The 13,283-nt window shown below is 37.8% G+C and overlaps 1 protein-coding gene across 1 annotated transcript; it reads right to left on the reverse strand.

Annotated features, from left to right (window-relative positions):
• Positions 1-1,769: 1,769 nt before the first annotated feature.
• LOC149020115 (actin-related protein 3-like) lies at positions 1,770-10,860 on the reverse strand. The gene is made up of 9 exons (XM_089148167.1): positions 10,391-10,860; positions 9,827-10,289; positions 7,338-7,484; positions 6,012-6,104; positions 5,696-5,815; positions 3,966-4,076; positions 3,192-3,317; positions 2,933-3,031; positions 1,770-2,423 (listed from the first exon to the last, which is right to left on the reverse strand). The coding sequence occupies exons 1-9, from the start codon at positions 10,438-10,440 to the stop codon at positions 2,343-2,345; spliced, it is 1,290 nt and encodes a 429-aa protein (XP_089004293.1). The 5' UTR covers positions 10,441-10,860; the 3' UTR covers positions 1,770-2,342.
• Between the last annotated feature and the right edge of the window lie 2,423 nt (positions 10,861-13,283).

The following is a 13,283-nucleotide window of genomic DNA, read 5'->3' on the forward strand; positions in this document are numbered from 1 at the left end:
GAAGAAGCCTTGGGGTGGTGTTGGTGTTAAATAGGGCGGAGCGTTAAGATCGTTCGCGACAACTATGGCTGTTTCTCTTACTAACGATCATTCATCCTTGTGGATGGACGGAATTCAAGATTACGGTTGGTTGCTTCTGTTCAACATTTCGTTTCTCTCTTACGGTCACCCGCGTCGATCGGATCTCTTCTGAGTTGTCCTGTGACCAATGCATGCATGCACTTGCACTTCTCCTGGTCCACCGGCTCTCTCTCTCTCTCTCTCTCTCTTTCCCTCTTCCCTCTTTGGGGTTTTCAATTTTTTTATTATCAATTCTCTTTCTTATTTTCAAATCCCCAATTGGGCTTTGCAAAACTAAATGTTCATCCCCTCTATGTTTTACAAGGGGGAAAGTCCATATGGCTCAAGTGAGTTACACCTGAGTACCACAATTAAAGGAATCAATGCAAAATGTGATTCTTTCCCCATCTTTTTAATGTCGAATTTGACTTAGCCCAAGCTTTAAGGTTCGAGCTGAAAATTATTCTACGTTGAGCAATACCATATAGTAGAAAAATATGCAAAATTTCTGCCAAAAATACGAGAGTATTTCTGTACCAATCCCATATAGGAACCAAGTGTCGCCCAAGTAATTTTTCACCATGGGATGATTTAAGTTGTTACAGTTGATATTAAAACCTTTTTTATTTCACACTCTTGGTCATTCTTTAGCCGAACAAGGATGATGTGTCAATGTAGGTTTGGTAGAATAGTAAAATACTCATATTTTGTAGTGAAGAGATTATGAATTCAACCAAAAAGGGATGATGTGCCAATTGCCAACTAGATAAATTCTATATCATTTGAAGATTTTAATTTTCAAAATTGATTTTTTTTTTGGTGTGGTAAACTAAGTTTAATTTTAAAAAATTGGTTTAAGTCCACATCTTTGTAGGCTAGTAGATGTGATGTTCTAGTTGTGCGAGGTAGAGAGTAAAATGGCTTGCCGCTCATAGAGAGGGAAAGCGTGGGTGGAGGATACAATAGCTTGGATTTGTAGGAACATTCCCAACTACATGAATATGGATGAAAAATTGTGTTGTCCTTCACCACACACTTACAAGGAAAACCTATCTTTAAGCATTGACAAGATAGACTAAAAATGAATTCCAGTGTTAGTTAAGTATGTAGCGTAGAAGAGTGAGGGGAGAAAAATCCTCTACCCGATCCCAACTCTCTCTTTGCTACAATGGATGTACTAAGTCCTTCTTCTTTTTCTAGTCAGAAGATGTAATAGGTCTTCAAAGAGGATGTAATCGGTCTTCATTCATTAAATGGCAAGTTGGTGATGATGATAAAAAATACGCACAAAAATTTGCTTGATTTTGGAACCCTCATGTTACGAGTAACAAATCACGACCCACCACACCGCACTCCAACAACAATATTACCTTTCTTGATTATATAGTGTTTGTACAATTCACCACTTAAACATGACAAGCTGATTATATTTGTGGTTTCACTTCAGCGATGCGCAGCTTTGTACTGCCTATGGTCAAGATCAAAATCTTAACTGTCCGTTTCGCTTTTCACCCACTCGAGGAACATTGCGGAACGAACGGTCAATATTTCAATCTCAACAGTAGGAATGCACAACATTCAAGTTCATTTCTTATATTTGTATGTGTTTGTGTTGGGTGGGGGTGGGGGTGGGGGGAGGGGGCGGGGCATGGTTGTACCAAAGTCAGTTTCCTTAATACTTCAATGGTTTATCGCCGTGATTTACTTTTCATGATTTGTTAGAAATGTCATTTTCAACAAAGAAAAATCACGACCAGAAAGTTGTGAAGGCACTATTGCGACCCAAACTGGAAAATGATTAAAGAGATGGTACAAAATACAATACATGAAAAGATACAATGAAGAATCACCGCCAGCGAAATTACAAGAATGATCACTAACTACAGTAGCTCAAAAGAGGGAAAAGATACAAAATGTTTATGGACTCATATAAGCTGAATTTCAAAAAAGACAATCAGCTTAGTTCATGGCTTCCTGATGCAATGCTTCTATCTCACAAAGAACTCCCAGAATCGCGGTCAGAAGCTGCTCTTTCGCTGTAAGGCATGGCATTATTTCCTTTCAAGAGAATTCAGCTGCTATTGCCAGCACCAGTTCATTTACAAAACCAGTCCAATATCTATTGTCGTAGAGCTGATCTCATAGTTGTTTCCCTTGATGCACATGAGAGTGTAAGTCGAACAACCCAACAAAAAATGGGTGTCAACCAAGAACTGATGAGTAAGTTCATTCAGCCAGGCATAACTTAGAGAGCGGTGAAGAAGAGAAATCAGGTCTTGATATTAATACATTCCCTTGAAGACAGGATTCGACCGACATATGCTAGCTCCATGCTCCTCATATTCTGCTTTAGTATGGCAAGCCTGCGAATACATTATAAGTTCGCATTATAAGTAATCAATGACAATGGCACCAAACCTTCCGTTTTTACTTTGTGTGTTTTATAGCAAGTAAAAGGAAGCTATTAAATACTCCATAAAAGAGAGAGAACTAAAAGGATCTCATTTTAAAGGGTGTCTACTCAGAAAAAAAATCATTTGCTGTGCACAAAAGTGCATTTTTATGCCAAATAGAAGACTGAGATTAAATGCTTGATTTTAAATTTTAAAAATTCTTAATAATCTTATAGTTGCTTTGCTTTTTCAACCAACCATTTAGTACATATGTGCACTGCTGAGCACAACGGAGGATGTTTTCCTGTCTACTCCAAGTACACAAGCAATAACTGCTGCTAATAATTGGTGATTAATTACACTTCCTACCAGATCACTGGAAAAGTGTACAGTTGCACATGATTCTGATCCGTGATCATGGACTAAAAACCTAATATCGATGCATGTATCACGCTTTCAAATCATAAAGGAGTACTTACATCATAAAATTCAGGTGTTGACGCAAGAACAGAACCTCCAAACCAAACTGCAAACCGCTGAATGGGATGGCTGACTACATTGACTTCCACTGGCTGTGCCTGTGTGAGAAATACAAATGTCATATATACCCTTCTCATCATCAACTGACATTTTCTTGTCTTTTTTATAGGGGAGGTGCAGCGGAAGAAGCATGCAGGCAGGTTGGGGTGGGGAAGGAAGGCTAACATTAGAAAACTAAAAGACGAAAGAGATGCTTACTTTCACTTCTCCACCAAGCCGGGCATCAGATGCAAGAACCCGAGCATCCACAATTTTCTTCAGATCCCGCTGCAATCTTCTATGGAAGTCCTTGAACATAGTTGATCCGCCAGATAAGACTATATTCTGAGCCACAGGATTTGAAAGTTACTAGGCTGAAGAGACCAATGAAGATAGGAAAATGACAAAATCTGATAACATTATATTTTATGGGTCCCACACAAAATGTACTCAACTGCATTTATGACATTCACAGTATCTAAATGGTTAAAACCGCTATTTGTACAATTCATGTGTCAAGTACCACAATGGCCAACTACATTGCATGAAAATAAATCAATAACCATCCGAGTTGAATATGATTTCAAATAGTAATATCAAATAAAACGAAATATATAAGTGGTTAAAATCCATGGAAAAGGTGGATTTTTTGATCAAGCAAATCATTTTGGACGGCAGACTCAACGACCATCAAATGGTGGTCAGATACACTGGAAATGTAAATGTTTCACATGTTGGATGTATATTTAGATCCCTACAGAAATTCTTGAAATGAAGATCATAGCCAATTTGGTATCCAAAGAAATACAAATAGAAACTTTTAATGGTTACCAGACACTGTTATGGCCTAGGGTATGAAGCTCCGTGCAATATGCAATGTTTTAATGGTTACCAGACACTGTTATGGCCTAGGGTATGAAGCTCCGTGCAATATGCAACGTTTTCCACAGAGGACTGAAAACTCAGGATTCAGTAAATATGCCATAATCTTACCTTATAAAGAGCCCTCCTTGTGTCAATTGGTGATGATTGAATGCAATTGTCTACAACAGCAGGTAGCGGAATAGTGAAATCACTGCTGTAAATCTCAGGATTAAAGAAAATCTGCAAGAAATATTGGACCCATTATTGGAAAGATAGCAGTAGAAAATGCCAACATAGCCCACCAATAAGGTTAGGTGCAGAGAAAGACAGTGACTACATAGAACAAAAAGGGACACACTTCAGGACTGAAGGACTGAAACAGCCAACACTTGTCTCTTCATGCTTGTGGCAACAACCATGAGGGAGTCAAAAAAGGAAAGGTAGGAGTTAAGAGGAGCTAACTACTACAAGAATTTGTCATAGTTCAAACATTTAAGGATTAGTAGACATACTAAATAGTATTATCTGTCCACTTTTAGTCCCCTTCAGAAAGCCCTAAATAGGTTCATGATTCATTACATTATATTTGGGAATTTAGTAGCATGGAATTAGGATTTAATACACTGTCACTGGCATTACCTAGCAGCTCAGGGGTGAGAACAACTGAAACTATTAGCAGCAAAATTCTCTGCTCAGATTCATCACATTATATTTGGGAATCCAGCAGCATGGAGTTAAAGTTTAATACATTGTGACTGCCATTACTTAGCAGCTCTAACTTTCGAGATGAGAACAGCTGTAACAAGTAGCAGCTTAAATTCCCTGCTCAAATTCACTCCTTATGATTCTGAATTATTTCTACCCTAAATATGAATAGAAGAAAGCAGCTGCATAGGATGGCGCAATTCAAATAAGTCTTTCCCTCATATTTTCCTAATGAGACTATTGTATAACCTCCTTGAGGCAAAGAATTGAAGATTTAGTTTCCTATGTCACTTCAAATAAATCCCGTATCAGAAAATGGGTACAGCCATAACTAACAAGTTGTTTAGACCTGGGCATCTCCACCTTCAAACCACACAATTTTAGAGTTTCCATCACAATTTCTTTCCAAGCTTAGCACTTGCCAATTGGATGTGTAGTAGACTGCCACATCCATAATTCCAAAGCTGCACAGGTCAGAGCATTTCACAATTCACATTACCATCATAACATTCTCTAGTTTCTACATGGATGAAGCATAGATGCAGAACTGTTTCTTAGAAGAAGAAACCAATGTATCTTGCTTCTCACTTGTCCAAAGCCATTGATTTGTAAGTCCTGTCTTCTTGCTCCCTTGAACATGAATTCCAATCTTTCCATCCAAGATCCAGACATTATAATCTTAACTCTATTTCCACCATAAAACCATAGTTATCCCTAACAGTTTTAGATCATCCTTATTCAGAGTTCTAGACCTATTGGTACGTATTACCTCTTCTAATTTTCTCAAGCCAATTCAATTCTAAGGTTATTTGGTGCCTCATTTCAGTAACTGTGGACTCATCTTGTTGTGGGAGCTCTAATCCTACATCATCGGCACTCAATAACTTTAGGACATGATGAGATAAAAGTTCCACAACTACAACATAAGCAGAGCATGCTGATTTATGGATTATCATGGTTTAAGTATCGCTGAATGTGATACCTACAAAAATTCTAAGTATTCTTTCAGTTACAATTACAAAGAGGTTGTTTGTGAAATAAAAATAGACAAGAACTCAAAATGTGAAAATTGCAAAAAATGTTAACATGAAGTAGATATATTTATATACATCTAAAAGACTGAATATGCAAAAGCCAGAAAAGGCAAAGCCAACCTCTGGGCCAAGAAAGCGTTCATAGCCAATGTCACAAGAATATGGTGCCCCTGTTTTTGGTTTGATATCTCTCCATTGCTTGATGTATTTGGATGGCTCCCGGTCATGCTTATTGTACTCCTGAAAAATGGAAGAATTGAAAATATAAAGATCCAATCTCCATTCGGCTTAGGAGTTCTTCATTCTAAACAAAAATAAGATGCCTCACAAAACATGAGGAGTGCAAAACTTAGGACCAAGAAAAGTGGAAAACATGAACGCATGCTTCAAACGCTGAGAGACTTCGTAGGAGTTCTTGTAAGAGAGTGAAGATTACCTTGACAATATCTGAAGAAGTATAGCAATACATTTCTTTAACCTTACGAGCTATTTCAAGGGAGTCCTCTGGTGGCACATGTTCTCCTCTTTCCTATTTGGAAAGAAAAAAGTTAGAAATAAAGCAAAAATACAAGGCCCAAGACAGATATCTAGTCTGGGCTAAACAGTTATAGCATTATCATGATACTCATCAACAGACTGAAGAATGTCATATAAACTTGGAATGAAACGTACTCAACAGTCACTTTTTGGGTTCATTGCCATAATGCTTCACCAGTCAAATGATATTCTAATTCTGGATTCTCAGCCAGAATCAGAACAGAATCAGGCAGCTGACTGTCACATTTGGAAGGATAGTTGGATACTATCACCTTGATTCTGGAATGTAAAATTAAGAATCACCAAAATTATTTTGGAATCTTTAGTGGTAGATCTTGAAAGTGAAAATCTGTGATTTTTAGGCATCAGCAAGAATCTAGATTATATGATCTAACAAGATCACAGAATTCCATCCACATGTAGCCCAAGAAAGAATTCCTACAACATATTTCCTGGAAAAAGTTTTTTCTTTTAAGAAGTCATGACCATTAGGCTCCACACCTCAGTTCATTCCATCCTTCCACCAAATCATGTTTTACATTTTTATAATTTTGAAGATTCTCTCTTTTCCTCTTGCATAGTTTTTTCCTTTTCTGGGGCAACATCTTTCCCCTTGCGGTTATACACCGTTTGTTACAAAGTGTGGGGAAGATGTCAAAATGGGAAAGCAAGTTCCACTAAGTAAGAGAATAACCTTAAATTCAATATCTAGTTGACCTGTCTCAAGGTCCTGGAGATTTAGGCTTAAGAGTTTGCCCCGAAAGATACTCATATTTATAGATGCTAGCCAAGAACGACACATGGTTATGCACAGAGACATTTTAAAATAGGGATATAATTCATAAGTTCCTGAACTCCAATGCATGTGTACTAGTTCATAGTGTGAATACATGTATACTGGATAAACTAATATCATCTTTTAGCATTTACATTTAAGTAACATGTTTACTTAGTAATTGAGCATTTCCAATTTCAATGAAGTCACCTGGCTAATATGATAAAAAATTAACAATAAAACAAAAAGCACAATATTCATGAATTCTTACACTAGGATTCTCATAACAAATCATTTAGGTTCATTCTTAAAAGATAAATAAAACTTGGTGGGAGTTAAGAGAATAGCATATGAAGCACTTGAAGTACAAAACTCAAGTGACATATCCTCATGCTTAAACCTACTCAGAGCAACAAAAATAAATCAAGTCCAATATAAATCAGGCATTACCCGCATGAGCTGCTGAATAAAGAGAGTGACATCCTTCCCAGAAATAGGAATAGATTTAATGCTGCTTCCAATAACATAACCATCTGCAACAGGTACAATATGAGTGGCCCCATCTCCAACATCCACAACAACACCTGTCATTTCACACTGTGTGAAGGTGGGTCAATCTAAAATGCAGGGTGTCAACAAAGATAATAGATCACCATTCCAGCCTATGATAGTAACAATTTTCATCTGATAGTAGCTACGGTAATAATCGAGAGGAAACAGAGATTTGAGAAATCGAAAGACTAGCCTGGGATAAGTATTACAGACTAAAGATCAAAAGTAGCAGAGACAAACTATCCAGAACACTCTCCTTGTTATTTTTCTGTACCATAATCAGATCATATAATCAAATAGGAATGCAGACAAATAGCTTTTTTTGAGGATTGCAGGTGGACAGGTGCACTTGTGCAGCAACTACACTAGGTGCAAGGAAGCAACACGGAGAATTCCATCACATTGGAAAAGAGAAAATATCTATTCCATATAGCGAACAACCAAATAGATATCTTACTTTTAAATATTTCATAAATGTGTTTTCATAACAATTTCAATTTCTAGACTGAAAATTTAATTATTGAATATCCTATCAATGTGAAGATGAAATTGAAATCAAATGAGGCCTAGGAAACAGGGCTCACCAGAATAGATCGTCAACTAACTACTTGCAGTTTATTTTTAACTTAACTCACTTCACTAACAGCTACTCATCCAGGCACCTAGAAAAAGGCATTCTCGTTCTGTTGCACCCTTACTACCTTTAGAGTTAAATACCTTGTGATTGCCTAGGCCTATTTTTCTGCCTTTTCTTTTCTTCTTCTTTTACATATCTACGCCACACTTCTATAAAGATTCAGGTCACCACTGAGCTGTCCTACTCCTATAATGGGGATCAGCATACAGTTCATTCCTGATGCATGAGGGAATAGATATAAGATAGAAGCCCTGTGGCAGTTTTTGCTGCCAGTGAGAGAGTTTTCAGTAATTTGTTCATCAGATTATAGAGGGGAAGTGATAAGTAATCACTCATGTCAAGCTTATGAAATCAAAAGGTTTTAAGATATGCTAGACCGAAAGAACATATAGAAAGCATCATCAGCCAAGCTATGGAGCCTAACGGTAGTGGTATTAATTGTACAACAAGGACAATTCCTTAGCAAGGGAGATGAATGTGAAGATTAACAAGGAAATTGAATGCTTTCCATCCGAAAGAAGAAAAGTAGGGTTGTGATTATCAATGAATCTAGATGAATCGCAGGATTAACGCAGAAACTAAAACCTCAACTCTAATTTGGATTAAGGTAATAGATTCTGCTAGGGCGATGGATAGATTGAAATGGTTGCCAGATCGAGCATGGAAAATGAAACTGGCAAAACTATGGTTCAAGACAGATTTTGATGTCAGGAGCGTCAGGACTGTTTAAAAAAGAGCACAAAGAAAAACTGATAATAGAGATTTATGAATTCCCACAACTGAATATAGATGAGAACTTAAAGAAGAAACAATAGCATAGAATTGTATCAAAGAACAGCCAGAATATCTGAATATGGTTCAGCATAACAGAAACTTTCCAGCCTGTCAAATAGCTTTTATGATGGCTAAGAACAGTTTCTTGAAGCTGAATAATGGTAGCATTAACAAGAAGAAGAAAGACTGAGGGGAATTCACACAACAAAAACGCAAGGGAATTTACAGGCTCTAAGGAATCCCCCTTAAACTAGAGGAAATCCATCCTCATGCACTATCAATGCACATTCCACCCTAGTCAAACAGTCAAAGAAAGAGAAAACAAGACACGTCTCCATACTTATTCACATGGATTAATCAAACACAAGGGAAATGTTACTTATTCACATGGATTAATCAAATATAAGGGAGTGTTTACTGTCTGATGAAGTATACTCCATTAGCACCTCTTTCCCCTTGGCTGTCCTACGCTCCCTGACATGACATCTCTGCTCAGAATTGATTGAACCAAGGGCAGTCATTGGGAGTTATCTTCCCACAGGGCCTCCACTACAAGAAGAGAGACACCCTCGAACTTACTACCAAAGAAGATATTAACAGCACCGGAAACCCTGTTTCTCTGCCAAGAGTTTGAAAATCCTAACACTACAGCTCTAGCTGAGGTTAACCACGATTTGTTTTGCACAAGCAATCGAAGGGATAACTTGTTACTGCATGCCATAATATGATTTATACGCTTCAATTATCTGATGCATATGGTAAATCCAGGATCAAAGATAGCTATAGGGAGTCTTTACGACATAAAATTATTCTACCCTAGGAAGACTGTAGTTCTTCAATAGTTTTGCGATCTTGACACAGAAATTTCAATGTTTGGATTGGTATCATCATTGAGTTTAGGTCTACAGCGAAAGCTTTGAACAGTTGATCAATGCCCTCGACTGAATGCCAACCAAATACGAATAAGGCTACCAACCTTTGAAGTTGTGTATCCAGCAGCAAGAGCGAGCACTGGCTGAACTGCAATGTAAAGGCCAGGCACGTTAAAAGTCTCAAACATAATCTCGCCGGTGTACTCTCGACTCTCAGGGGCAGTAAGGGGAGACTCAGTGAGGAGGAAGTAATGGTCCTCCGGGTCACAACGCAAGTAATTGAAGATACACTGTTGCCAGAAACGCTCCATAGCATCCCAATTCTCCACCTGACCATGATGAATTGGGTGAGTAAGACTGTAAGTAGTACTGGATCGAGCTCGTGCAATAGCCTCTTCTCCAATGAAATAATCAAGATCTGCCATCACGCCCGCACTGTGCTGTGCTACCCAATTGCTTCCCTTCGCAGAATTCCTCGATTGGTTTGAAAAAGAATCATTAACAGCGACGACAGAAGGAACGATGAAACACGGTTCAACGTTACCGGCGAATCCCAGCTTAGTGTAACTGGAATAGAATAACGAAACAAAACCAAAAATAAGAAGAGAGAAAAAACGAAATTTAGAACAATAACACTAGAAACGATGAAGAGAATGATGAAAACGAACCCTGTGCCGTTATCTATGACCACAGCCGGACGCGATGCGGCAGCGTCCATTAGAGCGACAAAGAGGAGAGATGGATCTGCGACTGAGATCCGAGGAGGGTTTAAGGCATGGTTTCATGGTATTAGTCGCAGTAGGCGACTCGACAAACGGCAGAGAGAAGAAGATCTCGACGTCGATTCCAAGCGAAAGCAGCGGCTCAACGAACAAAATCTTAGCTTGAAGCAGATTCTTCCTCCATTCATTTCAACCACGAACACAGCCGTTGCAGAAAGACATCGTAATCATAGTATCGTCTCATACCATCTGCACTACTAACAACAACATCATAGGTTAGCTTCCTTCCTTAACAGAGTATCGAACATAAACAAATCGCTCGCTGTCGCTGCTGTGTTCTCTCTTTTCTTGTATGAAAAGCTTACTAATCAATAACTTTCATTCTTTTTGTTTCAGCTAATGGCTTGTGGGCTTGCAGTGATAGTGTGTTGCCAATTGTTAATTATCAAAATTTAATTCATTATTAATAATAATTGTACTAGTTGACGTCAGCATTGAGGCGGCAAACATCTCTTTATGAACCGACGGTGGGTTTCATTCACAAAGCAGTGGTGGGCTTCATTCTTGGGCTTATATAAAACAAACAAAACATATGCGTGATATAAAATGTACCCCATGCTTAGTATAGCAAAAGGCCAGTAGATGCCGACATGCCATCGATATTCATTCGACGGCAAGAACTGAGATTTGATTAACAGAACACCGCACACGCTTGTGGGAATTTTATCCAATCTATTTCTGATTTTGTGAATGTATGACATGAGTCTTATTATTATATTAAATTATTGATATCAATTTATAAATCGCATAAAAAAATTAAAAAAATTAATGTAACTTGTAATGGATCTCAACCCTTTGATGCGATGTTAATACATGTATTACTCGTTCACAAAAAAATGGATGGTCAATTTTCTTGTCATAAATTGGATTGAATATTAGTCTCCGACTCTACAATATTTAGAGCCAAAGCAAGTTCCATTAAATAATGAGACCTTTGTCATCTTACATTTGACAAACCATGATCCTACATTTGACAAACCATGATGCTGCACCCAATAATAAGTATCTGGATTTATAAATGCGAGATTTATATCAGTTTGGTTGTGAAAATCTCTAGATTCATCTTTTTACATTAAAAACGTGAATCTGTAGATTTATAGGTATGAGGTGAAATCCAGATATTTCATCCTTACTATAAAAATGTTAAAAATTTGTATTTGAAAAAATCAATGATGACTCTATAGATTTGAAATCTCCAGACTCATGTAACAATCTATAATCAATTTATGTGTTTGGCATCTGTAATAAAAGCAGGGTATTTTCAACTAGGTTAAAAATTGCATGATGGTGTAATATGCATTTATGTGTCTCATGTACATATTGGTGATTCTTTGCATACATATAAGTTATCGAAAAAATAAAAGTAATATGTATATAATGTATGTAAGCGTATACTTGTTCTATAGACTTTTCTTACTATGTCATGTCATTTGCTCATGTGGGTTTTCAAGCCATTATAGTTAAATGTCTCGTCTTGATTAGCCTCTTACCCCAATAGTGTTCACCGTGAATTTTACAAAAATTCTCTTGTATCAACCCATAAATTCAGGAAATGATAGCGTACGCCACTTAAAGATATGGAAATTATAATGGGCCTGCTAATGACATCTACTTTCGGTGACCTGTCTCCAATGAATGGGCCGATTGACAATTGGGGTCAACTAAAAATTCTATCCCAACAATGTTTGCTCCCCCTCCGGCCCACCCACTTCGATCGCTACTTATGCCAAATGGGCCCAGGAAAAAACCTAACATTTCTTTTGCAAAAGCATGTGCAGAGCGATTCTGAAGAGATAAGTAAGATGAGAGGAACTCCTTTAGTTTTGTCGTGCTGCTTGATTCTTAGGTTGATTGATCGGTCGAAATGAATCATCTATGCGCGTTGCTCCTGTTTCGATTCCTGTGGAACAATCTCTGTTAGGGCTTGATTGCTCAGGTATAAGCGTCGGATATGGTTCAAACAAACAGAGTTTCTCTACTCAGGTTTCTTTGTGGTTTGCTTGTTCGGACTTTGGGTCGTCTTTCACGGCGAATCAAGAGGTGGAGGAGAAAGTGGATGAAGGAAGAGATTCCAAGGCCTGTTTCAGAAATCCCACTGTTGATGGTAGTGTAGCTGGAATTCTTTACAAGTGGGTGAATTACATGATGGGGTCCAGGTGGTTTGTGCTCGAGGACGGTGTCCTTTCGTATTACAAGTTTCATTTGCCGGACAAACTTTCGGTGACTCTGTGAGAGAGAAGGGCGCTAAGGTGGAGTACTCGCCGAGGTATATGCGGAAGGGCAACTGGGGTAGTGGTTCACGTAGATCCGTAGAGCAGTGGAAGCCATTTGGGAAGATTTATTTGAAAGTCTGATTTCAACCACCCTTTCTCTGAATTTAGTTGAAGATTTGTTTTTAGTTTTTCTTTATCTGGATTTAGTTGAATCACATTGTTTTTGGTTATTTATATTGTGGTAGCCTTGAGGTGTATTCTATGCCATTGAAGAAACTTACAATAACTCCTTTATATATATATATATATAGGTCACTTTTTTGTTCTCTGGCATTATTTTATGGCATTATTTTATAGCAGCTGTTTGTTTGTGTTTCTTCCTTTCTGGTTGATGTTATTTGTTGTGGGTTGGTGGAAATAATATAATTTTTGAATCATAAAATCATGGAGCCCTGTACTCTCTCAGTTACAGACCCCTCAAATGGTAGGCTGGAATGAGATTACTAATATGAGACTTGTTCAAATGTGACACATAAAGACGTATCCTGTTTCGTAAGTGTATCATG

The sequence above is a fragment of the Hakea prostrata genome, chromosome 3 (genome assembly GCF_041222555.1).
Source record: "Hakea prostrata isolate BN-2017 chromosome 3, UWA_Hpros_2, whole genome shotgun sequence".
Lineage (NCBI taxonomy): Eukaryota > Viridiplantae > Streptophyta > Magnoliopsida > Proteales > Proteaceae > Hakea > Hakea prostrata.